Consider the following 26,875-nt stretch of genomic DNA (forward strand, 5'->3'; position numbering starts at 1 on the left):
ATAAACTCAGCCTGGGCTGCTGAGTCTGGGATGCCTGGGAGGAAGTGGGCTCCTCGGCGGCGGCCTGGGCCGTGGCCCCGCCCCGTGGGAGGTGGCCCCACCCTCGGTGCTCGGGCTCCCTCCCCCTCCGCGGGGCTGAGTGGACGGGCCTGGGCCCTGGGCCCGCCCCGACGCTCCGCAGACTGTGCCACCCGGCGTGGAGGAGGGGGTCGGCTGGCCAGGCCGAGCGCGAGCCCGGAGGTCCGGGAGGCTGCGGCTCCGCTGAGCCCTGCGGAGGGCCGTTGGCTTCTCCCAGGCCCCGGTCGCGCGGCGGCCACGCTGGGAGAGCGCGCGGACCCGAGCGCGCGCCGCCAGCCGCGGCGCGCCGCCTCCCCCTGGTGGAAGCGGTAGTTGGGCCCGGCTGCGGCGGAGCGTTCGCTCGGAGATGGCGGAGTCGCCGCGACGCGGCCCGAGGCCCCGCGAGCTGGGACGCCGGGCGGCCCCGGGACGCGGCGGGGCCCGGGGACAGCGGGGACGCCGCCCCCTGCACAGGGTGAGCCATCCTGGAGAGCAAGCTCCCGTCCGCGGTCGCCCTCAGTTTCCCCCATCAGACTTGCCGCGAGTGTCGCCACCGTAACCACCCGCGGGGTCGTTCTGGGCGGCCCCTCCTCCGGCCCTGTGCGCCCCTGCCTTGTGTCCCCAGCCGCTGGCCTCCCTCAGTCGCCTCATTCGGGTCACTTCGCTGGGCCACTCCCGGCCTCTCAGCCGGCGCCTGCCTGGATGTCAACTCTGGGCCGCGCCCCTGCCCCTGCCCCTGCGACTCGCCCACCTGTGGGCGCCTCATTTCTTTGCTGAGCGCCTGGTTCCCGCAGGAGGTCATCGTCTAGGCCAGGTCCCCAGTCGGTGTGCCTTCCTCCCACAGCTGCAGCCCAGTGGCGGGCCCACACCTCCAGCCCTCCTCCCGACCCCGTCTTTGCTGGCCACTTTGGATGACGACCCTTGGTTTTCTCCTTCCTCAGAAACTTTCCACTGCCACACACACGTTCCTCCTCCAATGTTAGTTATTCCACTACCCCCCACACACACACCAGTTCTCACATGACCCCCTCCCTAAATCGTACTGCTTCCTCTAGGTGTGAAGCTAAAATGCGGTTTGTTACAACACAGGAACTTGACAGGCCTGACCTTTGAATCCCAGTTCCTCCACGGACGGAGCTTTGTGATATTGGGTAAGTTACTAAACTTCTCTGGGTCTGAGATTCTGTGTGTGTGAAATGGAATTAATACTAGTTATGTGCATTTTTCCTACCTCTTAGAACTGGTACAAGTGCTCTTTGGTTTACGTTCTGACAAACCTTTAAAATATCCTAAATTAAAAATGTGTATAGTACCCCTAACCTACTAACCACAGTAGCTTATCAGTGTGCCCTTTGCTGTGTGATGTCAGTTGCTTAACATTGTGGTCGTATGGCTGGGGAGGAACATATACTGTTCTAGCATTACAAGAAGAGCTTTGTATATAAGTCCACTACCTTAGGAAAGGATCAAAGTTCCGGGGCCTGGGGCTGTAACTCCAGGTAGAGCATTGGCCTAGTCTGTGCAATGCCACGCATTCCATCGCCAGCACTGAAAACCACACCACAAAACGATTTGAAGAACGCTTTGTACTAAATGTTGATCATTTGCACATTGTAATAAATGGAACCATTTTAAATCTAGGTCTGTCTGCATGTGCAAAGCTCTCCGAAGAATGCCTGAGAAGTAATAAGCACTGAGTAATAAGCACGGGTGGTACATGTGAAGTACAGCATGCTCTCAGTGAGCTCCCACTACTCCTGAAGTTGTCTCTTAGAATTCAACTGTCCCTGCTGCCAGGCGGTGGTGGCGCACACCTGTAATCCCAGCACTCGGGAGGCAGAGGCAGGCGGATCTCTGAGTTTGAGGCCAGCTTGGACTACAGAGCGAGTTTCAGGAAAGCTAGGGTTATGCAGAAAAACTGTTTTTTTTTTGGGGGGGGGGAATTCGGCTCCTCCCATGATCTACACCTCTCCTCCTACATCTCTTCCTCCCCTGCCATTGAATTTCGATGCACGGTAAGCATCGGCTTTGTTGCTCAGCTAGGACTCCAGCCCTGTCAGTTTTGCTCCGTCTCCTAGCTCTCCTGTGGCAATTAGTTTTACCCAGGCCAAAGCCGAACGCTGTAAATCATCTCTCTGGATTCTGAAGGACCTTGTCTCCACCTGTCCCACTGCGGTGTGTGCACTGGGATGGGTGGTAGAGAGGTTGCCCGCTCTTAACCTCACTGTGAGCAGCTAAGATAAAAAGGGGCTGAAAACTTGTGGTAGTCTGTATGAGAAAAGGAGGCTGTCGAGTTTGAGTGCTTTAAAACTGTCTGTAGCTGGACTCCATCCCTCACTGTCCTCCAGGCTAGCTCAGGCTAGCCCATGCGCTTCTGGAGTGAGAACGTGGTAACACCACCTTGGTTAATTCAGGAAGGAGGGATAGAAATGGATAGGGAGAGTCTGGAGTCCGCTTTGTGGGTTTTCTTAGGTACTGGCAACTTTCTATCTTCTCTCCTGATTCTGGCATGGGTGAAGTGAGGTATGGGGTAATGTTTTACAAGTGGTGTCAAGGAAAGTCTCCCAAGTTCTGGACTCAGAAGCTAATAGAATTTTTAACTCTCACCGGTTCCTAGTCGCTCCACCACAGCGTCCTCATGACTGCAAGTTCGTTAGTACCGTTGGGTGTGATAATGGGTGTGACTGATGTAGAAGATTAAGACTCATGAGTTTTCTCCTATCTGATGTTTAATTGGATCATGAGACGTGCTATCTGTTCCTTATAGAGAGCCCACCAGAGCTCCTGCTCATTGGCAAACTGCTCAGTCTCAGGATGGGAATTTCTTTCAGAGTAGACCTCTGTTCACCCTCTTGGCTGTCCGGCCTCTGTGGATAGGCTCTTTCATAACTTGAGTTTCTGCCGCAGCTTGAGCAGGAAGGAATTTGGACATTCATTTGGGTAGTCTGAGAAAGAGGACGAGCTGTGAAGCCAAGGTATGGGATTCAGCCTGCATCTGTCCATAGAACAAAGCATCTGAGCCGGGGAATGGCTCAGTGGGTGAAATGCTTGCTGGGTCTAGATTCCCAGGACCCGTGAAAAGCCGGGTATGTGATGGAACACATCCCCAACATGGGGAAGTGAACGCAGGCAGATCCGGGAGTTTGCTAGCAAGCATTCGAACTGGAACAGGGAGCTCCAGGGTCAGTGAGCGATTGTCTCACACATATGAGAGCAGTACACACACACACACACACACACACACACACACACACACACACACATGTGTCCAGGCATGCACATGCATAGAAGAGATCATCTCATGAGCATGAGGTAAGAGATGGATAAGGAGAATGGGTTAGTGGTAGACTTGCAAAGGAAGAAGTAACCCACTGATTTCTGTTTTATAGGGTGTGGGGCCATGCTTGTGGACTTTGCTGATCTCTGATGTAAAAACCTCCACCAGAGCTGAGGAAGCTCAAGTCTCAGCGTAAGGCATGGGCCAGGGGGCCATGGTGACCTGAGACCAGTGGATTCTGTCCATTGCAACCTGTTGCTCCTTCTGCCTTCCCTATCCTATACTGAAAGGGCTTGTGTCCATCTCATCAGGGAACTGACCCTAAGAGAATCCCTTTCCTGTATTTTTCTATTCTTCTGCCCTACCAAGACCATTGCAGCCCAGAGCTCCTACCTCCCATCTCCTGAGGTGGTCCCCGCCGCTTCCTCCTTTCTCCTCGCCATGCTCCAGCTGTGGAAGGTGGTACGCCCTGCCCGGCAGCTGGAGCTGCACCGCCTCATACTGCTGCTGATAGGCTTCAGTCTTGTCTCCATGGGGTTCCTGGCTTACTATGTGTCCACCAGCCCCAAGGCCAAGGAACCCTTGCCTCTGCCCTTGGGAGACTGTAGCAGTGGGGCAGCTGGCCCTGGCCCTGTACGGCCACCAGTCCCACCTCGACCCCCTAGGCCTCCAGAAACAACCCGAACGGAACCCGTGGTCCTTGTGTTTGTGGAAAGTGCATACTCACAATTGGGCCAGGAGATTGTGGCCATTTTGGAGTCTAGTCGTTTTCGTTATAGCACTGAGCTAGCACCTGGCCGAGGGGATATGCCCACGTTGACTGATCATACCCATGGCCGCTATGTCTTGTTCATCTATGAAAACCTTCTGAAGTATGTCAACTTGGATTCCTGGAGTCGAGAACTGCTGGACCGGTACTGTGTGGAGTATGGTGTAGGCATCATTGGCTTCTTCCGAGCCCATGAACATAGCCTACTGAGCGCCCAGCTTAAGGGCTTTCCCCTTTTTCTATACTCAAATTTGGGGCTTCGGGACTACCAAGTGAATCCTTCAGCCCCACTACTGCATCTCACCCGCCCCAGCCGCTTGGAGCCGGGCCCTCTGCCTGGTGACGACTGGACCATCTTCCAGTCCAATCACAGCACCTACGAGCCAGTGCTCCTTGCCAGCCATCGGCCAGCTGAGCCCCCTGTGCCAGGACCGGTGCTTCGGCGGGCCCGGCTCCCCACTGTGGTCCAGGACTTGGGGCTTCATGATGGCATTCAGCGGGTGCTGTTTGGACACGGCCTTTCTTTCTGGCTTCATAAACTTGTTTTTGTTGACGCTGTGGCATACCTCACTGGGAAGCGCCTCTGCCTTGACCTTGACCGCTACATCTTAGTGGACATCGATGACATCTTTGTGGGCAAAGAAGGTACTCGCATGAAGGTGGCTGATGTTGAGGTCAGTTTTTCTTTTCCTCATATGTTTCATTTTGCTAGAAAATTTACAAGAATCTACTTCAGTTCTTTTTGTTTTTGTTTTTTGTTTTTCGAGACAGGGTTTCTCTGTAGCTTTGCGCCTTTCCAGGATCTCGCTCTGTAGACCAGGCTGACCTCAAACTCACAGAGATCCGTCTGCCTCTGCCTCCCGAGTGCTGGGATTACAGGCGTGCGCCACCACTGCCTGGCCTCTGCTTTGATTCTGAGCTGGTCATAGATAGATTCTCTGCCTTTTATAGTTGGAAAGAAAGCTATTTACTATCTATTTCTCACTCAGTCTGATGTCTTCCGATTTGACCTCTCTCTATGATTCTTTCCAGGCTCTGTTGACCACCCAGAACAAACTCAGGACCTTAGTTCCCAACTTTACCTTCAACCTGGGCTTCTCGGGCAAGTTCTACCATACTGGTGAGCTCATTTCCTGTTCTTACCAACTTCAGCTTGATCTGTCTCTTTAGTATTGACACTGGGCACACAAGTTGGAGAAAGGGACAGAGTTTAGGGACATAGTGCAGTGATGAGCTAGTGACAGACTTGGGTTAGCATGGGTGGCTGGAGGATACACTGTGAGTGGGCCCTGGGTAGGGGTCAGTAATGTTCAAAGGATGGAAGACGGTCAGTCATTAGAAAGCAAAGGACAGTCAGCATGTGATCACAGGGACCGAAGAGGAGGATGCAGGGGACGACATGCTGCTGAAGCACCGCCAGGAGTTCTGGTGGTTTCCTCACATGTGGAGCCACATGCAGCCACACCTCTTCCACAACCGCTCTGTGCTGGCTGACCAGATGAGGCTCAACAGACAGTTTGCTTTGGTGAGACTTCTGAATCTCTTTCCCAGGCTTTCTCCGAGAGAACTTTTCCTTGTTAGCTCTCCCTAATGGATACCCTTTCCTACCCTTTCTGGTTTCCTTTCTGTGGAGGCATCCCCACCCTCTTTACCCTCTGCTCCCCAAACCTCACCAGGTCCTGGTGAGAGTCTATGCCGTTCCCAGGAGCATGGGATTCCTACTGATCTGGGATATGCTGTGGCCCCCCACCACTCGGGCGTGTACCCCATCCACACGCAGCTCTATGAGGCCTGGAAATCTGTATGGGGCATCCAGGTGACCAGCACTGAGGAGTATCCTCATCTCCGCCCTGCCCGCTACCGCCGTGGCTTCATTCACAATGGCATCATGGTGAGGGATTCCCACTACAAATTTCAATCAAACTTTGAAATTTAGACAGCCTTTAACTGGCATTGACATGTGACTTGTCATCTGTCAGCCCAAGGCATCCACAAAATAGGGGATAAATTCATAATGCAGATAGTAAATTTTGTTACTATAACTTCAAACTGGGCCTCTCGAAACTCAGGGAATCCCAGTGCCTCCTGACTTTGGTCCTTATCTGCTCTCCATCTTACCATTCAGATCTCATCTATTCCTATACTTTTCTCTCCTCTCAGGTGCTCCCCCGGCAAACATGTGGCCTCTTCACCCACACGATCTTCTATAATGAGTATCCTGGAGGTTCTCGTGAGCTAGATCGGAGCATCCGAGGTGGAGAGCTCTTCCTGACAGTGCTGCTTAATCCGGTGAGGTGCCCAAAGGGACCCAGAAGACTAGAGAGCCAAAGTGTTCTCACGTCTTTGCTCACCAGAGCTGATTCTGAGATGGGGTGGCTGAGTCTCATGGCAGGCATCCTCTTGTAGATCAGCGTCTTTATGACCCATCTATCCAACTACGGAAACGACCGTCTGGGCTTGTATACCTTTGAGAGCCTGGTGCGCTTCCTCCAGTGCTGGACGCGACTGCGCCTGCAGACCCTTCCTCCTGTCCCTCTTGCACGAAAGTACTTTGAACTTTTCCCTCAGGAGCGAAACCCCCTTTGGCAGGTAAGGATGGAGCTCAGGCTGACAGATTTGATGGGGGTCAAGGGTTACGAGATCAGTCCTCATCAGACTCGTGGCCTAACCTTCAGAACCCCTGTGATGACAAGAGGCACAAAGATATCTGGTCCAAGGAGAAAACCTGTGATCGTCTCCCCAAGTTCCTCATTGTGGGACCACAGAAGACAGGTAAATTGTCCAGCAGTCTCTCCTCTGCCCCTTCTCATACCTACTTCTAATTAACCAAGTCTCTTGTGAAAAGGATTCATTTTTTTTTTTTTAATTGCATTTATTTAGTGTGCTTGCGTGCATGTGTGTACACATGTGCAGGAAAACTTGAGGAATCAGTTATTTCTATCATGGTTTGGTTTTTTTGTTGTTGTTTAGTTTTTTGAGACAGGGTCTGTGTAGCTTTATGCCTTTCCTGGAACTCACTCCATAGTCCAGGCTGGCTTTGAACTCACAGAGATCTGCCTGCCTCTGCCTTCCGAGTGCTGGGATTAAAGACGTGTGCCACCACTGCCCGGCTCCACCATGTTTTGTTTTGGTTTTTTGAGACAGGGTCTCACTGTGTATCTCTGGCCATCCTGAAACTGACTCTGTAGACCAGGCTGGCCTCAAATCCGCCTGCCTCTGCCTTCCGAGTGCTGGGATTAAATGCGGTGCCATAGTATTTTTTTAAATTGCATTTATTTAGTGTTGTGTATGTGTGTGTGTGTCTACACATACATGTACAGAATGAGGGAGTCAATTTTCTCCTTGCACCATGTGATCCTGGGGATCAAACTCAGGTTGTCATACTCGGTGGCAAGTATCTTTATCCACAGAGTTACCGCCACAGCCCTGAGACAGGACTATTTCCCCCTAATCCTAGCTGATAGCACAATTATTTATAGAGAACAGGGCATAGTGGCTCACCTGTAATCCTAGCACTTGGGAGGCAAAGACGGGGGATTACAGTGAATGTAAAGCCAGTCTGGGCTACCTACTGAGTTCTAGGCTAGCCTGGAATACAGAAAGAAGACCTGTTTCAAAAACTCAAAATCCTACTATCACTAATAAAGAGCCATCCATGTGTACACGCTTTGCAGGGCTAGTATAGTGACAGTTTTGAGAGTGGAACCCAGGGCCGTGCACATGCTACCACTGTACTTACTACTCAGCTGACCACTAGCTCCCATATGTGGAATTTTTGTTTGTTCAGTTTTTTGAGACAGGGTCTCATGTCACCCAGGCCAATCTTGAGACCCCTGATCTCTTTGCTTCAATTCTCCAATTGCTGAGATTACATGTGTAAGCTATCATACCTGGCTCTGTCTGTAGAGTTTAAAAGAGATAAATAGGGCTGGAATGTTTACTGAGCATGCACAAAGCCCTAGGTTTCAGCCCCAGCATACAGCCAGTGTGGTGGAACAGGCAGGATCAGAAATTCAAGGCCATCCTTGGCTATAAAGCAAGTTTGAGGCCAGCCTGGGCTACATAAGACCCTGACTCAGAAATCTATAAAATAGCGAGATGGGGTTGTCCAGGCTTATAATTCCAGCTGTTTGGGAGGCAAGGCAGAGGCAACTTCAGTGCCTGCCAGCTACAGAACGTCTTCAAGGAAGCCAGGGCAATTAGTAAGCCCTAATCTCAAAATAAGGAAAGTAAAAGGTCTGGGGCTACAGCTCAGTGGAAGAGTATGCCCCATGTGTGAAGCCCTAGTCAGTCCTAGGGAAGTACTAGGGAAGGGGAGGGAGCTACATGTGCTTCTGATACAGTAGAGGCGAAAGCCACTGTTTTTAACCCATTCCTGGGCCTCTCTCATGGTTCCCTTCTCTCCCTTTACTTTGGCCAAGGGAGTTTTATTACCCACAAGTGAGTCTTTTCTTACTTCCTTCAAACTCCTGCTGCTCAGCCGGCTGCTTTCCTGGAACAGGCTGGTCCTTGTCTTCCATACAGGCACCACCGCTGTTCACTTCTTCCTGAGCCTGCACCCAGCTGTGACAAGCAGCTTTCCCAGCCCCAGCACCTTTGAGGAGATTCAGTTCTTCAATGGCCCTAATTACCACAAGGGTATTGACTGGTGAGACTGGGCCTGAGTGTCTCAGAGCAGCAGTGCCTTCTCCAAACATAACCACTGCAGCTTCTGCCAGTGCACAAACGCTCCTTTTCTCTATGCTGCTCTGCAGGTACATGGACTTCTTCCCTGTCCCTTCCAATGCCAGCACCGACTTCCTCTTTGAAAAAAGTGCCACCTACTTTGACTCAGAGGTTGTACCACGGCGGGGGGCTGCCCTTTTACCAAGAGCCAAGATCATCACCGTGCTCAGCAACCCTGCTGACAGGGCCTACTCCTGGTACCAGGTTTGCCTGAAGCTGGGGGCCACTGGGCCTTAAGGGAAAGGTGGAGAAGGTAGAAACGGCTAGAGATACAGAAAGCGGGAGAGGGTAGGAAAACTGAACTAGTCCCTTGGCGAGGGGTGGCTATGCTATTGTCACCAGCCAGGAATGTGGCCGGAATAATACTGCCCTTCACCAGCCCTAGCCCTTCTTATCCTTGGTCCTGCAGCACCAGCGAGCACATGGAGACCCAGTTGCTTTGAACTATACGTTCTACCAAGTGATTTCAGCCTCCTCTCAGGCCCCCCTGGTACTGCGCTCCTTGCAGAACCGTTGTCTCGTTCCTGGCTACTATTCTACCCATCTGCAACGCTGGCTGACTTACTATCCCTCTGGACAGGTACGGTCTCCCAAGAGCAGAGCCTTCGGTAGGTCCCCTCCCTTCAGCCCAGTCTTAGGAATCTAGAGGGAACCACACCCCTGTCCCTTCAGTTGCTGATTGTGGATGGGCAGGAGCTTCGTATCAACCCAGCAGCCTCAATGGAGATCATCCAGAAGTTCTTGGGTATCACCCCCTTTCTGAACTACACGAGGACCCTCAGGTGGGAGAGCATGGTCTAAGGGAAAGAAGGTTTTGTGGGGAAAGGGGAAGGGATCGTTTGGAAGAGACATATCTCCCTATGGGCTGGGAGGGGTAGGGTGCATTTGTGGGGCTTGAATTTTTCTTCTCCTTGACACCTAATGGTCTGTTCCTTTGAGCAGGTTTGATGAAGATAAAGGATTCTGGTGCCAGGGACTTGAAGGTGGTAAGACTCGTTGCCTGGGGAAAAGCAAAGGCCGGAGATACCCAGACATGGACCTGGAGGTCAGTGAGACCGGGGCGAGGTTGCCGCTGCACCTCCAGGGCCTGGCCCTGCTGCGCCCTTCACTGTTTGTCTCTCCTCTCGCTTTTTCTCCCCTCAGTCTCGCCTTTTCCTTACCAACTTTTTCCGGAACCATAATTTGGAACTATCAAAGCTGCTGAGCCGGCTTGGACAGCCAGCCCCCTTGTGGCTTCGGGAAGAATTGCAGCATTCCAGTGTGGGCTGATGCCCCCGCCTTCCCATACCAGCAAAAAGCCTGCTGCTTCACTGAGGGGCAAGCCTTACTTAGAGCAGGGCCCACAAGGGGGATTAGCGTGGCCTGGCCCGTTACCCCTCTACCTCAGTGCCCCCCCCCCCACTGGAATGGCTGAAAAGGGCATCCATCATCCCTTTCCCGTAGTTTGGGGGCTTCCCTTGGTACCCTGTACTAGGTACCTTTGACCTATGAACCTGGGAGGTGAGGAAGAGAGGGTCCAGGGAGGGGGGTAGAAGAATGTATTAATTCGGTGATTTCCCTCTTCATCCCTAGCAGTTTATCTGTCTATGCGTACCCATGAGAGGGCCCTTTAATCAGACAGTGGGATCTACCTGTGGCCTGGCCTCCCTAGTGTCATTCACATTGAATGGGGATGAGGTCGGACAGTTGCTCATAGAGCTGAATATGAGCCCCAGCTGTGGGCTAGAAATGTCCTTAATAAACATCCTTATTTTTCTGTTTTGTCCGCTTCACTACAGTGAGAACAACCCAGAGTATAGCAGGTACCAGCTGCCTTTCTCCAGCTCTTCTACACAGGAGGAAGGGAAAGACCCAGAGAATAGAGTAAAAAAGGCTTTATATATTTATAAATGCCAAATAAATACCAGAGGCCGCCCAACGCCCTCTCCCAGACAAGGCTGTCTCCCCAGTCCTAAGCTTCTAAGGTCTGAGACATCTTGGCCCCAAGCTACAGCCCAAGAGCAGCTGCCAGTCCGGGCTACCAGGGAATTGAGTGGGGATGATCTGTCCTGCCAAGAGTCACTCCCTCTGTGTGAGGGGCCCCCATAGCCACAGGCCTGTGTCCCTATATAGGGCCCTAGAGGGGCCAGACTCAGGGGGAGAAGGTGGTTATCTCGAGAGAGACCCGCTGCCATAGCTCCTTGGTCTGTTTGCTGCGCTTGAGGTTCTGCAAGATGTCGTTGAACTGCATCATGCCCATGGGGGTCAGGCAGAAGGCGCTGCGGGCACTGCGGATCGCATTCACAAAGTCGTCGTAGTCGGCAGGGGTCAGATGAATTAAGCGATGATGGATGTACTGGAGGATGGGTTAGAGGGCAATCTCAGCACAAAGCGCACACAACTGGGGTCCGCCTCCCTTAACATGCTAAGGGCTCTGGTCCAACTACCCAGGAGGTGCTCCACCTTGCTGCATATTTCCTAAGTTATCACCTGCATGTATGCCTGCTGACAGCGCTGCACCAGTTGGTGGAAGGCCGGCGCTCGAAGATGGTTGTGGGCATGAATGGGGTTCAGCCGCTGCAGCGTCTCCATGACGATCTCCTGCAGCACAAACGGGCTCAGCACCCCCTTGGCTGCCCCCACACAGAACTGGTGCACGTAGTTCACTCCTGGGGGGCAGGGGGAGGGGCATGAGACGGGGGTGGCCACCTCTGCCCTAGGGACCCGTTTATATATCTCAGCTCTGGCCTGACAGAGAGCCTCCCTCCACCCCAGGAGCTGAGGTAACCCTCCGCCCCCCGCGCTTGCACACATACCCGACCAAGGCCTCAACTCTGAGCAAGAGCTAGGAAGGAGGTCTGGGATGGGAAGGTAGGGGCATCAGGTCGGGGGACAATGGTCCTGGGGAGGGGAGGTGTTACCCAGCTTTGCTGCCAGCCCCAGCAACCATTTGACATCATCTGTGTAGGGGGGGGAGCGGGAGAAGTTGTTGGGGTGATCGTTGTGTGCCCGGCGACCCAGCATCTCAAGTGCCAGCATCCCTAAGGAAACACAGATGGGCACACAATCGGGTATATCCTCCACCTTCTACCCCAACATGGTTCCTGACCACAGTAAAATTCAGAGCTAGTGGAGGAAGTCCACTGAAGAACCCCTCACTCAGCTGTAGGCAGGAGTACAGAAAGAGCCTTCTCACCAACACGGTAAGCAGCATGCAGGTGGTGCAGGCTGTGTGGATTCACTGGCTGACTGTGTGTCTCCTCCTCGGGTGGTGGAAAACCTCCGCTTACCAGAGGGCTGGGCTGCGTGGTCAGAGCAGGCAGTGAGGCACCCTGGATGGCTGGAAATGTGGATGCTGGATGGACACTGCTCACTGAGGGTAGATTGAAAGGCATGTGAGAGAAGATGTGCAGCAAAGATTCTTCCCACCTCCCCTCCATTCACCTGCTCCCTGTCGCAGAAACTCACAGGCCACACTGGTTGGCAGTGGGAGCCCTGGCTCTGTGTGGTAGGGATGGACTGTGATGGGAGCCATAGAAGGGACAGGGAAAGATACAGCGGTGGCAGCGAGTGAGGGAGGAGTCACTGAGTAGGGGTATTGAGCCCCCAGGAATGCAGGATGCACACCCTATACGGATGGAGAAAAGAGCAGATACTGAGTTACGGTCGTGACAAATGGGCATTCCTACATTTCTTAATTGCCCTTGGTCTCCCATCTGCCCACCATCTCACCAGGACTCCTGGACAGCCCTAGTATACTCCCAAAGTACTCTACTCCAACCCCTATGAACTCCTGGTGTTCTCCCACATGCCCACACCGCCAGTAAAACACTAGTCTCACCTGTGGGTATGCAGAGCTGGGCACAGGGAAGACGGCAGGCCGGGGCATATGAGGCATAGGGTGGGCAGGGTGAGCTGGGTGAGTGAGGTACTGCGGGCTGCAGGGCAGGTGGGGCTGGAGAGCAGTGTAGGGGTGCAGACCAGGGGAATGACCATGCCCCAGTCCTGGACCTGGATATAAACTGGATCCCACTGAGATGACTGGAACCACTGTGGCTGCTGCTGTCACTGCCGCTGCAGCCACTGGAACAGGTTCAGTCCCTGGGGCACCCCTGCCCTCAGGCAGCCCCCCCCCCCCCTCCCCAGCAGCCCTCATCCCACTGCCGCTACAGCTTGTAGCCCCTTCGCGGGCTGTGGATGAGCCGCCTGCTGTCTGTTCATAGAGCCAAAACCACTGATGAGCAACCTCAAACAGCACTTCAGGGTATACACCCCCACCCTTGGCTGCCTCCTCCACTGCCATGCAGGCCTTCTCCAACATGAGGTTATCCTGGAAAGGAACACAGAGCCTTAGGGAAGAGGGGCTTACCCAGGAACGATGGCTAGTTGAGGAGGGCATCAGAAATCAGGGTCAGTGCTCACAGTCTCAGCAGTGAGTGCTTCACACAGACACTGGACAAATAACCTGCCACTCAAAGCTCATTTCTCTAAGGCCACCCTCAGGGCTCATCCTGGTCCCTAAATGTAAGCCTCTATTTCCTTGTGTATGTAATGTAATGTAAACCCTAGCTTTAGGATTATTACAGGATAAATATAGAATGCAACACATAGTATATGGATATAAAGGATGAATGAAAATGTGAATTCCTATTATTGAATATTCCTAATTTGAAAATTGGAAACACTAAAATCAGAAACATTTTGAATACTAACACGATACCTCAAGTGAAAAATACCATGAAATACGCTTTCATGCACAAACAGGGCTGGAGATTGTAATTCAGTTGCTGGCCTAGTCTGTAGGAGGCCCTGGATTCAATTCCCCATAAATACATAATACATACATTGGAGAGAAAGAGGGTGAGAGAGACACAAGATTAGTTCTAGGCTGTGTGTGTAATTAATACATACAATATGAAATTCATAATTAGATTTGGGTTCCATCCCCAAGATGGCTCATATATAGGAAAATATTCTGAAACCTAAAATCCAAAACACTTCTAATCCTGAACCTAACAGATACTCAACCTATAATATGTGAAATGTTACAATGAGAGAAAAATTAGATACTTCATAAACTCCTAAATATGGGGAAATCAAGAGGGTCCCTAAACCACAAATAATAGCATGTCCCAGCTACTCAGAAGGCTGAAGTAGAATTGTAAGTTCAAGCCTATCCTAAGCAACTTAGGCCTCAAGGAAGGAAGGAAGGAAGGCAGGAGGGAGGGAGGGAGGGAAGGAGGGAAGGAAGGAAGGAAGGAAGGAGGGAGGGAGGGAGGGAGGGAAGGAAGGAAGAAAGGAAGGAAGGGCGGGCCACAAGATAGCTTATAGGTAAAGACACTTGCTTCCAAGCCTGATAACTTGAGTTTGATTCCTAGGGCCCACAAGAAAAAAAGAAACTCCTACAAGCTGTCTGGCCTCCACACATACCTACTATGGCACATACCCCACCCCATCACATACACACACAAATTTTCTAAGAGAAAAAGTGCTGAGCCCTTAAGTCCCCATGATATACACACACAAATTTTCCAAGAGAAAAAGTGCTGAGCCCTTAAGTCCCCATGATATACACACACAAATTTTCCAAGAGAAAAAGTGCTGAGCCCTTAAGTCCCCATGCACAGACAGCTGAGAGCAGGAAGTACCTGTTCCTTGCACTGCACCAGAGCTCGCTGAATTTCATTGGGGTTCAGCGCGTGGGCATGAGGCAGGCAGCTTAGAGCCAGCTCTGCCGCTGCCCTCACCATGTTGGAGTCTCGTGCCCGTGATGCTCTGTCAGCCAGTGATGCAACCTCAGGGGGCGTCAGATGCCCATCCCAGCATTCTACCAGTATAGTCAGGGCTGCACTGCCAATCTCCATTGCCTGCCCTTTAGGGAAAAGAAAAGGAACAAAGTGGGTACCCCTGGAGGTCTGGGGATGATCTCTGCCATCAGATCAGCAATGTCACAAAGACAAGACCCTTACTTCCAATTCACCTCCATCCCGTATGCAGATCAGGATACTGGACTTACCTGTGATCCAGGACACGTGGGAAGAATAGGTACGAGACAGCCAGTTAGGAGAAACAAAGTTGTGCAGGCCAAGGGCATAAAGCCCAATCTCAAAGGCGCAAAGGTGCAGGTTGCGGTGAGGACCCTGATGGCCTCCTGAGGAAGATGGATGTGTGAAAATGGAGGTGCTGCTGTTGCCCCCTGCCTTGATCAGAACTGTCTTCGCCAATTCGAAGTAGAAGTGTGCAGCTGCCTCTGATGGCTGATTGGGTACGTGGGGGGCATGACTCTCAGGGCGGCGGCCCTTGTAACACCTGAAGGAGCAATGGGGTATTGACAGGATTGGAGTTTCTTCAAAGTCTTGTCCAAGCAGGTTAGGAGAGACCTGGGTAAGTAAGGCTGTTAGGGACAACAGCTAGGTCACACTAGGAGTTGGTTTTGAGGATGAGCTCCATTAGAGAACTGGGCACTCCTCCCTACCTACCTGCCAACTTCAACCGTCTTTGCCCGGGCCCCTCCACTGGCACTAGCCCGGCGGCTTCCACTGGAGGATGAGGAGCCCAGGGAGTCTGAGGAAGAGCTGCTAATGCTGTCACTGTCTTGTCCTCGACCCCAGGAAGCAGGGGCCCAGCCCCCTCGAAGCGGCCTCCGGCTTAGGGTAGGAGAGCTGTCCGACGTAGTTTCGGGGGCGCTGCTGTCAATGCTGGCCATGCCTAGTACCCCAAAACAGGTCAGTTTCAGGAATCGGGTACCTGAAGTCAGTCTCCAGCCTTCGTGACTAGCCTACCCTCCATGCCATCTCATAGGTTCTCCTACCTGTGTGCTTCTTTTTGGGCCGCCCTGGGGAGCCCCAACCTCGACCATTATAGCCTCCACGACTGCCAAGAGCCAGGCGGCTAGGAACCTTCCCCTCCGGCCGTGGAGTCAAAGCTGCCTCAGGTGGCAGACCCTCACAGGGGGAATGTGGGGAGCTTTCTGAGTGAGGAAATAGGATACTGGGATGAGGAAAGGGCACAACCACATGACTGTACCACTCACCCCCTGCCCAGGGCCCCCCTCACCAGGCACATTCTTCTCTGTGAAGCCCTCAGTGGGACCTGGCCCAGCCCCTGTCACATTCCCTGGCTGAGCAGGCCCTGCAGAGCCTGAAGTCAGAGGTTGCAGGGCCCCGGGCGCAGCTGGGGCCCCGTGCTTTGAAGGCGATCTCTGGTTGGCTGTGGCTGGACGGCTAGATGAGTAGAAGGAACTCAGTGTCTGTGGCTTATGTGTCTGGCTTTCTCGGTCCAAGAGTTTGTCTAAGATCTGGAGGAGAGACAAGCAGTAACATGACGTCCTTTATTTCCTGAATTCTGTTACCTTCCTTTCTTCCTGAAGCAGCCTAATGCTAGCTCCTCAGGTAGTCTTCCCCAGTTGTAACTACAGGATAACCTCCCAGCTTACATGTCTCGGAATCTTCCATAACACTTACCTGAGGACTGAACACACTGATATTCAATAACTATTGAAATAAATGAATGATTGACTTTAACGCCCTCTGCTTCTCTTCTTCCACCTCACGCCCAAGCACACCTATAAGAACCATTGGTCTCTTGTTCTTTATGAGAAGTCTCCAGGATTCTCCACTTACCTCCTATAGGCAAACCAGTGCTTTCATCACTATACTGGAAACTTCTGAGAAAGATAGTGACAGTTTGCTCACTTGCTGCCTGGCAAGAACCCAGTACCTCAGTCTCTTACCTTCTTGAGCTTGGCCTGGTCATCCTTGTAAGTGATCATGAGTGCTAAGGCCAGGTCACCCTTCTCTCGGCGTGTGCCTTCACAGAGGAGGGGATGCTCTGCCTCGCTCACTGTTGTCTTCATGCCTGTGAGGAAGTACTCTTGGAGATTAGGAGTGGTCATCGCTCCAAAGACAGCAAAAGCATGTAAGCCAGAGCCAGCCACCAGCTCGTGGGAAAAAGGTCCCCGGTGCTTATCATATGCAGCCTTAGCTCTGTCTGCTTTCCAAGACTTGTAACCTGTTCTACTCTACTGGAAGTAAAGGTGTGCAGCACCACACCCAGGCACATCCAACTTTTTGTTTGCTTGCTTGCTTGCTTTTTTGAGGCAAGATCTCATGTAGCTCAGGCTGGCCTCAAACTTGTTATGTAGGCAAGGATGAAAAACTCCTGATCCTCCTGCCTCTACCTCCCAAGTATTGGGATTGCAGGCATAACCACCATATTTGGCATTAGAGCTGAGTCCATTCCTGACAATTTCCTGTCTACAACTTCCTGATCTTTTAACCTACATTACATACTCTGTCACCTCCCTGAGACCTTTCTTTAGATTTTTATTTTGCTGCGCTTTAAACGCCCACCATATGTAGCACATTTAAATTTTATTTATTTTTATTTATGTGTTTTGCCTACATGCATGTATGTACCATATACTTGCAGTGCCCGTGGAAGCCAGAAGAGAGGGCATTTTATCCCTGGAAAATGGAGTTACAGATGGCTGTGAGCCATCATGTGAGTCCTTTGGAAAAGCAGCAGGTGCTCGTAACTGCTGAGCCATTTTCTCCAGCCTTGCTCTAAACTCCTGACTGTGTCATATGCACTAAGTAGATGGTTTACACACGTACTCTTAACTTCCCATCACAACTCCTCAAGCTCTGAGCCAGGCTTTGCTCATGGACATGCTCAAGACAAGACACTTACCCAAGGCAGCAACTGCCGCTTCAAACCCCAGCTCCTCATCTCCAGGCATCTCGTTATTCCAGTTGCGACTTGGGGGCCGGGAACCCGTGGGAGAAACCACTAGATGAAAATGGGTTAAGTCAGGCAAACAAAAGGACCACAGGAAAGAATGCAAAGAAATCCAAGACCCTCATCATCCATGACCTACCCATGAAGCTGCCTGATGGGTCCTAAAGATGACTCAGCCAGAGTCTTACAGTTCTTGGGTTTCCTTTAAAAAAAACAAACAACTACCCTTCTCCCCACAAGTTTTCCACTTACTGTAGGGGCAGACACTATACCTGGAGCACAAAGAACATCAAAGATGAAACTGGCCAACATGAGGGGCAGCACAGGCCGATAGTCACAGAGTGTGCCCTCCCGAAGCTCTTCTGCCCGGCACCGCATGGTGCTCATTTCACTGGGACCCAGAGGGATCTTCTTGAGCAGAGCAGCCACCTCAGATTCCTGATATGCCAACTTTACCTGAGAGTACAGGAAGGAATTCAGACCACCTATGCCTCAATGGAGATGGAGAATTTGACATGATTAAGGACAAGACTCAGATGGAACCTCTGACCTCCAAGGCCTTGGTAGAAGCAGGGGGCCGCTGCAGCTCCAAGGCAAACATGCCAACTCGAAAGGCCAGGTTGTGGTGCTCTGGACGCTCACTTAGCACTGTCAACAGGAAAGCTGCTTTGGTAAGGGTGTTGGTAGCCACCCAGGTCTGACGGCTTGTGGATACCTTGTTTTTCTTGCCCTAAACGGAAGTGCAAAGAGTTGGACAAATGAGTCTGATTCACCTCAGTGGAGGTAGAAGGAGGCTCTCCTTTGGGATGGAAACAGGATCAGGGATAAGTGGAGCCAGGAAAGTAGAGGAAGGAGGTCTCTCTCACCTTGGCAGGGGGCGGCTCTACCTTGAGGTCAGGTGGGTTGGCTAGCAGGTCCTGGGCAAGCTCCACGGTGAGGCGGGAGGCCTCACTGCTGTAGCCATGGGCATGCAGGGCCTCAGCACAGGCAAATAACACCTTCAGAACATAGGATCAAAAGATCAAAGGCCTTCCCTTGGAGATCACACTTGACTATGTACCACATGTCCCTAAAGCCCTGGGTTCCATGCTGATCCTTGGCATACCATACGAGTTCAGTCTGGTTACACACACAACCAACATTCAAGATTATGAGGCACCAAGTGAGAAAGGGCAAAAGAGGGGCAAATGGACAGGGTGGCTTGTAGCACTGCTACTCTCATCTGTGGCAGGGGTCATCTCAGTACAGGAGGCTAGGGAGCCAGCCGAGACTGTGGGAGCTCAAAGAGAGAATTCTCAGAGGACAAGAGCTGTTTTATCTTCTATGAGCCAGGGTCTCACTATGTAGCTCAAGCTGGCCTCCAACTGGAAATTCTCCTGCCTCAACCTCCCAAACACTGAAATCACAGACCTCTGCTACCACACCTGGCAAGGATGGGATTCTGAGTTCATCAACCTATGTCCCTATCTCTCAGAATTTTAAGTCTCTAAGACCTGAAGAAAGACCAAGAGCTAACCAAGCCTGGTGAGAAGAGAATTCCAGGCAGAAAGGCCAATTTGTACCTAGGTACGAAGGCAAGGGGGAGCGTGGTAAGCTCCAGGACTAAGAGGATGAGAGACAAAGTCAACACTGGAGGAACTGGCAAAGGTCAGACAGAGTGGGCCCCACAGGTCATGCCTAGGACCTTCATCTTTATTCTGGGGCAGATGCCACCACTCAAGTAGCACTGACACAGTATCTGAAAAGTAGCAGAAAAGCACCACCATAGAGAGGATGCACTGCAGACCGCACTGCACATGACCGACCGCACTGCAGACCAGGAGGCCAGTCAGGATACCCTGCAGAATGTCAGCAGTCCTTCCAACTAGAGCCACTGGGCCCCTCTTAGAGACTCCAAAGAAACACCCTCCCTCTCTCCCTCTCTTCTCCAGCCCCTCACCTCCATCCGGCTCTCCTGCTCCAGCGGCTTCAGCCCAGCAAACAGGTCATGCTCCTCCCCAGCCCCGCCCTCGTTCTTCTCCTCCTCGCCTCCGGCCCCATCCTGAGCATTCAGGTAATAGGCTTGGTAGTCATCCTCCTCCTCTCCAACCACAGGAGCCGCTTCTTTAGTTTTGTGGAGCCCGCTGCCACTGTCATCTGTGGAAGGGAGGTCATCTCGGGTACAGACCTCCCCGGGCAGCAGGCTAGGGCGGCCAGCAGAGGCTGTGGGAGGCTCAGGCCCTTCTGAGAAGTACACGCCAGCATCTTGCTCATAAGTGTCTGGGGGCTCGGGCAGGAAGGTGGAAGGTCCTCGGGAGCCAACCAAAGGACAGGGAGGAGGACTGTCAGGAAACCCTCCAAAGGTGCTGGCCTCTGCACCCAGGGCCAGGCTGCTGTCGTCCAGGCTCATCTCTGCCAGGTCTGGCTCCAGGGAGCTGTCTTCACTGCTTAGCCTTCGTTTGCTCCCACTGCCTGCCGAGCTCTTGCCCCCACTGCCAGTCCCACCCAGTACCTTGGCTTTGCCCCCACCTGGACCCATCTTATGCAGAGCCTTATCTCCTCCTTCAGTAGAGAGGCGGCGAGGACCCCGCTGTGAGGAGACCCCCTCACCCAATCCTTTGCGCTTGGCCCCAGGTTCCTTGGGCCTCACGGCTGGCTCAGTAGGAAGAGGTCGGGGTCGGGACTCTTCCAGGCCCCCAGATCGAGAGCCTCCTGGCCTAGCCGGCAGGGCCCGAGCCCAGCACAGGGCTAGCTTCCGGTCAGTGCCACTGTAGGTGACACCAGGAAGGGGGTAGGCCTCTTCCCAGTTAAAGTAGCAGGCCTCCACTGCTGGCCGGAAGCCAGGGAAGAGCCTCTCCAGGGTCTTCTTATGCTGTCCCCGCTTGACATTCTCAATCACCTTCAGCTGCCACTGACGCAGCTGAGCGCACAGTTCCCGGCGGCTGTGGAAACAAAGGGCAGAAGGCTACTAGGGGCAAGCAGTTGCTGAGCGTGGGAAGGAGGAAAGAAAATAGGAATACACCCTCAAAGGCATAGAGAAGGGGCACAGTGGGGAGGCCCCGGAGGGGAAGAAGAAAGCCTGTCAGAAACAGGACTCACAAATCCCTGGCAACACCAGTGCTCAGCACTTCCCATTCCCCCAGATGAGAAAGCCCCACACTCAAGGAGAACACCAGTGTTCAGGCTATCCTGGGCTGGCCTTGTCAGGATGTGGGAATCCTGGGGAAGACTCACCGCTGAGGGCTGAGGGCAGGGTCCAGCACAGCCAGCCTCCATAGTGTGACCATCTCATCACACATACTTGCACATGCGTGGGCTGCTACCTCTGACTGCCCATTGCTACGGCCTGTGTGACCACTGGCACTGCTGTGTGAAGCTGAGGTGCGCACACTGTACCACCAGCCTGTTATCTGGAGACCAAGAGAACTGTGAGGCATGCCATAGCTCAGAAAATCCAAGAAGCCCCTCGCCTCCTCCAAGTTCCTGTCAGAAAAGGAGTCTACCATGAGAGGGAAAGAAGGAACTACAGTGCAGCTCCCGCCCTGAGGTGTTACCTGTTCATAGGTGAGGCACTGGTCAGTGAGGATCTCTAGCAAAGGGGCGGCATTGCTGTCCCTCCGCTTGAACATCTCTCGAACAATGCTAAGCAGGTTCCAGACACCCTCAGGCTCTCGGCCCCTCAGAGGGCGCAACAGACATGCCCATTCAGCAGCGGCAGGAGGTTCCGTGGAAGACAGATACATAGAGTTTACATCACTGGAAAAGGAAAGAAAACCTGATGAGGAGGTAGGACTGAATGGAGGGGGTTAAAACGGAGCAGGGCTTTGATCTAGAGGGAATCCTGACCCAGAATACAGAGTGGAGGGGAAGGACACCTGTAACAAAACCGTGACCTTTCTCTGTGTCTGCATCAGTATGAGCAGCCAAAGGAGGAGAAAAAAGGACCCTGGCTCTGCCCAGATAGAAACCCACTCTGACTGCCTGAGGTCATCATCGCCCATGATTCGTCACTGGTACCGTGTGCTGGGTACCATGCCAATGGAGGAATGAGAGTGGGGGACACATGCACTGATAGAGCAAAGCTCTATTGGAGGCCTGAGGAAGTACTTCCTACTCAGCACAGACTGAGTATGCAGAGGTCCAATTTACCTGAAGACCACAGGAGAGGGGCCACAGAACTTGTGCAATGTCTTCTTTATGTTGTCAGTGAGTGTTGACTCATCCAAATACCAAGTGCTCTGCTCTGAAGCTGAGGGCCCTGCTGTAGGGTCTGGGAATGACAGGCCACCAGTCACCTATTGATAAGCATTCATTCCCCGGACACCAAGGAGCCCTTAGGAAGGGCTGCTCTGTCCTGGCTGCTTGCTAGCTTGCTTGCCCAGCACACTCACCTGGAGCTCCACAGACTGTGTTGATGGCTGTTGACTGGGAAGAAAGGAGTTCGTCTAGGAGACGCTGAGCTGTGGGGAGTATCTGAGGGGAAGGCACAAAGGCAGAGAGAACAAGGCACAGGTGACTCCAAGGAGGCCCAGCCTAACAGGAAGGCTGATGCAAAGCCTGAGAGCCAGCAGTGGGAAGATGTGCCCACCTCACCCACCTGCTGAGGGAGCTCACTGATAAGGTACTGAGCAAATTTCTGAAGCTGGTCCCTTTGTAGCCGAGACAGGGACTCTGAGACTGGAGCCCGCAGACAGACTGCAGAAGCCTGAAAGAGCAAAGACAAATAGAACCACCTGAGAAAAGGTTTTGGAGCTGGAGCTGAGAGAGATGGGCAATGGGGAGGTAAAGGGGCTCACATTGCGGCCAGGCATGCAGCAGAGAAGGGGGAAATGGAGCGTAGGATAGGGCCAGGATCAATTGGGAGGGCCTCACGTTGTGAATGCGGAAGAGACAGAGTGCCACGACATGGGTGCACCATTTGGCCCCAGCCCCACAGGTACAGCTACAGGAGGTGACCCGGCAGCGGTCAAACATCACAGCCACATTGTAGGCCCCTTTGGGAGGGACCATCTGCGGTGGGACCACTGTAGCACTCAGATGGAACCCTACGGAGAAATAAGGGCATAGTCAGAGTAGCTGCCAAGACCAGAATCTCTGCTCTCAACCCTGGCCCCATACTTAATTATATATAGTTAACCCCATGTTTTGTTTGGTTGGTTTTTTGAGACAAGGTCTCTCTATGTAGCTGTCCTAGAACTAAGTGGCTGTCCTGGAACTCCCTCTGTAGACCAGGCTGGCCTCCAATTCAGAGATCCATCTACCTCTGCTTCCTGAGTGCTGGATTAAAGGTGTGCAACCATGATCAGCTGCAGAGGTTCTCAATCTGTAACCCCAGTGGTGAGAGGAACAAGGCATGAGGGAACCCTTACCTATCTGCAGTGGATCTTTCACAGCCCTCATGCGGAACAGCTGATCCCCTCGCTGGAACTCATCCGCACTGCCATTGGCTAGGCATGAATACAGACTGGGGGAAGAAGAGGACATGGCCACAACCCAGCAAATAACCTTCCCCAGACGCCGTTCGAGGCAACTCTCTCTAAGATCACGCCTAGGGGAGATCCCAGGTACTCCCTCTCCCCTTATCTTCCTCTTAGCGGTCCCAACTACAGTCTCTCTTTGTCCTGCAGAAAGCCCAGCGGCCAGTATGAGATAGCAGAACTCCAACTGCCCAGTATCAGTTCTCTGGACTCACCGAATGTCCTCTTCATTTTCAGGGAAGCTCCAAAAAGCAATTCGGAGTTGGAGTTGTTCGGGCACTGGAGGATAGACTTTTTCCACCACTTCAAATGGGATGTGAAATGCCACCTGCTTTGCTGACAGCTCCACCAGTGGGATTACCAATCCATCTTCCGAAACAGGGATTGGATGGTGGAAGAGAGAGGATCATAATTATTGCCTCAAACTCAAAGATCCACCTGCCTCTGCCTCCCAAGTGCTGGGATTAAAGGTGTGTGTTACCACACCCTGTATTTTTAAGTTTAAATTTTATTTATTTTATTTTACTTATTTAGTTGGTTTTTTTCAAAAGAGGGTTTCTCTGTGTAGCTTTGCACCTTTCCTGGAACTCACTTGGTAGCCTAGGCTGGCCTCGAATTCACAGAGATCCGCCTGCCTCTGCTTCCCTCATGCTGAGATTAAAGGCGTGTGCCACCACCACCTGGCCTAAATTGTATTTTTTATTGTGTGTCTGGATGTGGGCTTGTGCATGTGTGTGCAGGAGCCCATGGAGACCAGAGGAGCCCCTGGGGATGGAGTTACAGATGGTTGTGAGCCATCCCCCGTGGGTGCCGAGACTTGAATGAAGGTCCTATGGAAGAGCAGCGGGCACTCTTACTAACCTCTGAGCCATCTCTCAACCCACCCACTTCCTGTCAGGGTATAATAACCCTCAAAACTCCTTTTGAGAGAGGGCAGCTGGGCAGTCTCCAGCCACAGTCAGCTGGCCACCTCAGGCACAGGACAGTAGATAGCAGGGAGAGTCTAGGAAACTCTTGGCCAGACAGGTGTGTTCTAGGACTCTTAGCAGGTAATCTACCCACAGGCCTTAGCACCAAATTTCCCACACTCTCCATTTACATTCACCTCTGACTGCCTTTTTACTTGTCCCCTTTTCTCTAAGTGACTGCAGGCCCTCATCTAAGGAGGGAAGACAAGCCAGAACACAGGATAATTATTCAGGGACCTCAGGAAGCAGAAGTGTCCACAGGGCTAAAGACTGACTTCCCATCCTGGAAGCCAGGGGAGATAGTCATCCCAGGGCAGCTGGCAGCTGCTCCTGGAATCACCTGGAGCAAGGTGAAGTTAGCACTTGAGGATTTTCTACACCGTTGTAACAAAAAGCAGCAGTAGCATAACAGACTGCAGATCTTATAGCAAACAGCTGTATTTGAAGACTGATTTTAAAAAAAGAAGAAGAAAATCACAGAACAGAAAATAATCTTTCAAAAACAACAGCAAGTCTTTTGCTGAAGGTGGCTGAGGAAGGCATGGGATAGAAAGGGTGTATTCAGGCCAGGTCTGGAAGGCTGTGACAGAAAGGTCAAGACCTGCCTAGACTGTACAGCTCAGGAGGAAGGCAAGGAGGGGGGGAAGAAAAGGGGAAGATCTTGACTTATGCAGGAGAGTATCAATATCTGAAAATCTTCACTACTATGCTTTCAATGACTCCCCCCAAAGTGAGAGAACTTGAGCCCCTTCCCGATAATCCACATTCTCAAATATGAAAGAAGCAAGGAGCTCACAAGAGTTACACTGAAGCTGAGGGTGACCTGTGTGTGTATGTGTGCATACACGCGCAGACAAATGGTGTTTCTCCAACCAATGCTGAGTGCTACCGCTCCCCAAAAGTAGCACAGGCAAATGTCTCTCTGTCCTAAAGGGGCTCCTACAGAAGAGCCTGCAGAACAGGTCTTTCGGAATGGCCTGGCTAGAACACATAAATTAATCCTTTCAACTACTGAAGAAAGCCAGCTTCCACCAAGGCCCAGGACAAAACTGCTTGGGCAGAGCAAGGGGAGAATGTGATGGTCCCTAAGCCTCTGAGGCTTCTCTTCTCTTCACTCTTCTTTCTAGTCCCTCTACCAAGCAAAATCCTGCACAGCACTAACGCACAGCTTCACGGGAAGACCAAGAATGAATGAAACACAAAAGAAAGGTTCATGAGGAAAGCTCCAAGATAACTGCTCACCCTCCTTCCCGGACCTCAGCTATGCAAGTCCAAGGCTCCCACCCTCTGGCCCCAGCCTTGGCTTCTGACAGATGCCAGGAGCAAATCTCGGGTTTAACCCTATGAATTATGACATCTCCTCTCATAGGCAAGATCACTTCCACTCTCCTCTTGCTTGGTAGAATCCTTTCCTAGTGCAGCTTATGAGCAGAGATCAACATCCTGGAAGCAAAGCAACCAATGCACCATCTCACAGGGTGACACTTCAAGTGGTAACTTCTTCATCATCCACGCCTAACCACATTCTTTTCAGGATACTTCTGGTTTACTAAAGGCCAAATTCCGTCAAACATTCTTAAAACAGAGGAGGGGTATTCTCCCATATTCGCTCTCTAAGGCGTAAAGGAATAACAAAAGATCTTTCTGGCCAACCCAGGATGTTCTCTGCCACAACACAAGCTTGCGTGAGCGCGCGCGAATGAGCGCGCGCGGGATCTCCCTCTCTCCCTCTCCCCCTCTCTCTCCCTCTCTCTCCCTCTCTCTCTCTCCCTCCCTCTCTCTCCTCCCTCCCCCTCCCTCCCTCTCTCTCTGTCTCTTCCCACCCCTTTCTCTCTCCTCTCTCTCTGCTGTGGAGATGCCACCCCAGCCCTGGAAGGCCAGAAAAACGAGTCCTCAAGTCTGCTCTAAGCCTCGGACAGCTCCCGTCCGGACAGCTCCCTAGCAAGGCCTAAGCGGGGTTTGCCTGCTCCCCTCCCCCTCGCAGCCTTCCCCGCTCATCCTCACCTCGCATTCTGGTACCGCCACTGCCACCTCCGCCACCGCCTCCAGTGGGGGAATTGGGCCCCGCTGACTGTTTGCGCCATCCTCGCCAGTTCTGGCAAAGGCTCTCGGCCTCGGAGATGAACGAACAGAGCGAATCCTCCTCAAAGCGGTCGGAATCCTCGAACGAGAAGCGCTCGCCGTCCTCCCACTCCGCGAACATCAGCTCCATGGGGCCCGCACCCCCCGGGGCCGGGTCTCCCCCCGCGGGTCCGGGGCCTGGGCCGCCGGCCGGGGACTGAGGGGAGGCCCGGGGCCTGAGGGGCGAGCCGGGGCTGGGGGTGGCCGGGGCGCTCAGGGCGGCCGTGCCGGGTGAGGATCTCAGGCCTGGGAGGGACACCGGGCCGGGCCTCACCCAACAGCGAGGTGAGAGCGGGGATTGCGGCCAGTCTGCGAGACTCGAGGCCGGGACGAAGCGCTGGGCGGCCAGGGCCTCTAGGCGGCTGCGGCACCGCCTCCCCCATCAGCTGATCCGAACTTCCGGCCGCGCCGGCCATCACCACTTCCGCCCTCGCGTGCTCCGGGACTGGACCGCGTACGGGCGGGTGTAGGGGACACGTGTGTGCACTGCCTGCTGTTTTCTCGAGTCCACCCTCACACACAGCTCCCAAATGTATAAGAAACAACTACAGACTCCAGCAGTTACTTGGTGCCTATAATGTCCCCAAGGAAGAAACAGCCGCCGTTCACGTCGAAAATCGCAGGCTGTCAGGGGACAGTGCAAATGACCATTGGATAGGTTATTGTCACGCCTCGGGATAGGCCCTGCAGCCGCATCGCCTCCTGGGAGTTGTAGTCCAGAGCCTATAATCCGGCCACTTCTATATAGGAGTCTAAAGGGAAGCACCAGGAAAGAAAGCATGTC

General features: G+C 52.8%; 2 protein-coding genes across 6 annotated transcripts; one reads left to right on the forward strand and one right to left on the reverse strand.

The window, feature by feature from the left end:
• Nucleotides 1-128: 128 nt before the first annotated feature.
• On the forward strand, nt 129-10,589 carry Ndst2 (N-deacetylase and N-sulfotransferase 2). Of its 4 annotated transcripts, none has more exons than XM_036198844.1 (15): nt 129-532; nt 1,113-1,208; nt 3,447-4,777; nt 5,136-5,223; nt 5,474-5,628; nt 5,809-5,994; nt 6,264-6,392; nt 6,510-6,692; nt 6,779-6,875; nt 8,628-8,751; nt 8,858-9,032; nt 9,238-9,408; nt 9,501-9,610; nt 9,771-9,873; nt 9,972-10,589. In XM_036198844.1, exons 3-15 carry the CDS (start codon nt 3,776-3,778, stop codon nt 10,095-10,097), a joined length of 2,649 nt encoding a protein of 882 aa, XP_036054737.1. In that variant the 5' UTR covers nt 129-532; nt 1,113-1,208; nt 3,447-3,775; the 3' UTR covers nt 10,098-10,589. The 4 variants fall into 4 exon arrangements, with proteins under 4 accessions (XP_036054737.1, XP_036054740.1, XP_036054738.1 ...); XM_036198847.1 differs by having other exon boundaries at nt 5,483-5,628; XM_036198845.1 differs by having other exon boundaries at nt 1,147-1,208.
• Nucleotides 10,590-10,687: 98 nt separating this feature from the next.
• Zswim8 (zinc finger SWIM-type containing 8) lies at nt 10,688-26,474 on the reverse strand. 2 transcript variants are annotated; one of them, XM_036198843.1, is made up of 26 exons: nt 25,975-26,474; nt 23,218-23,371; nt 22,895-22,989; nt 22,398-22,570; nt 22,123-22,230; nt 21,917-21,998; nt 21,675-21,795; nt 21,080-21,281; nt 20,760-20,935; nt 19,486-20,467; nt 18,413-18,544; nt 18,097-18,276; nt 17,819-18,002; nt 17,499-17,597; nt 16,540-16,664; nt 15,864-16,104; nt 15,619-15,777; nt 15,287-15,515; nt 14,824-15,116; nt 14,456-14,679; nt 12,649-13,137; nt 12,276-12,435; nt 12,004-12,180; nt 11,729-11,848; nt 11,298-11,476; nt 10,688-11,163 (listed from the first exon to the last, which is right to left on the reverse strand). In XM_036198843.1, exons 1-26 carry the CDS (start codon nt 26,180-26,182, stop codon nt 10,960-10,962), a joined length of 5,496 nt encoding a protein of 1,831 aa, XP_036054736.1. In that variant the 5' UTR covers nt 26,183-26,474; the 3' UTR covers nt 10,688-10,959. The 2 variants fall into 2 exon arrangements, with proteins under 2 accessions (XP_036054736.1, XP_036054735.1); XM_036198842.1 differs by having other exon boundaries at nt 11,298-11,408; nt 25,975-26,248.
• Between the last annotated feature and the right edge of the window lie 401 nt (nt 26,475-26,875).

This window comes from Onychomys torridus, chromosome 9 (assembly GCF_903995425.1).
Source record: "Onychomys torridus chromosome 9, mOncTor1.1, whole genome shotgun sequence".
NCBI lineage: Eukaryota > Metazoa > Chordata > Mammalia > Rodentia > Cricetidae > Onychomys > Onychomys torridus.

Coding starts and splice junctions, on each gene's coding strand:
- Ndst2 (XM_036198844.1), top strand. CDS start 3,776: ATGCTCCAGCTGTGGAAGGTGGTACGCCCTGCCCGGCAGCTGGAGCTG. Junction 4,778..5,135: donor TGAAGGTGGCTGATGTTGAG/GTCAGTTTTTCT, acceptor GATTCTTTCCAG/GCTCTGTTGACCACCCAGAA. Junction 6,393..6,509: donor TGACAGTGCTGCTTAATCCG/GTGAGGTGCCCA, acceptor ATCCTCTTGTAG/ATCAGCGTCTTTATGACCCA.
- Zswim8 (XM_036198842.1), bottom strand. CDS start 26,182: ATGGAGCTGATGTTCGCGGAGTGGGAGGACGGCGAGCGCTTCTCGTTC. Junction 21,796..21,916: donor CACAGTCTGTGGAGCTCCAG/GTGAGTGTGCTG, acceptor TGTCATTCCCAG/ACCCTACAGCAGGGCCCTCA. Junction 11,849..12,003: donor GCATGCTGCTTACCGTGTTG/GTGAGAAGGCTC, acceptor GTGTTTCCTTAG/GGATGCTGGCACTTGAGATG.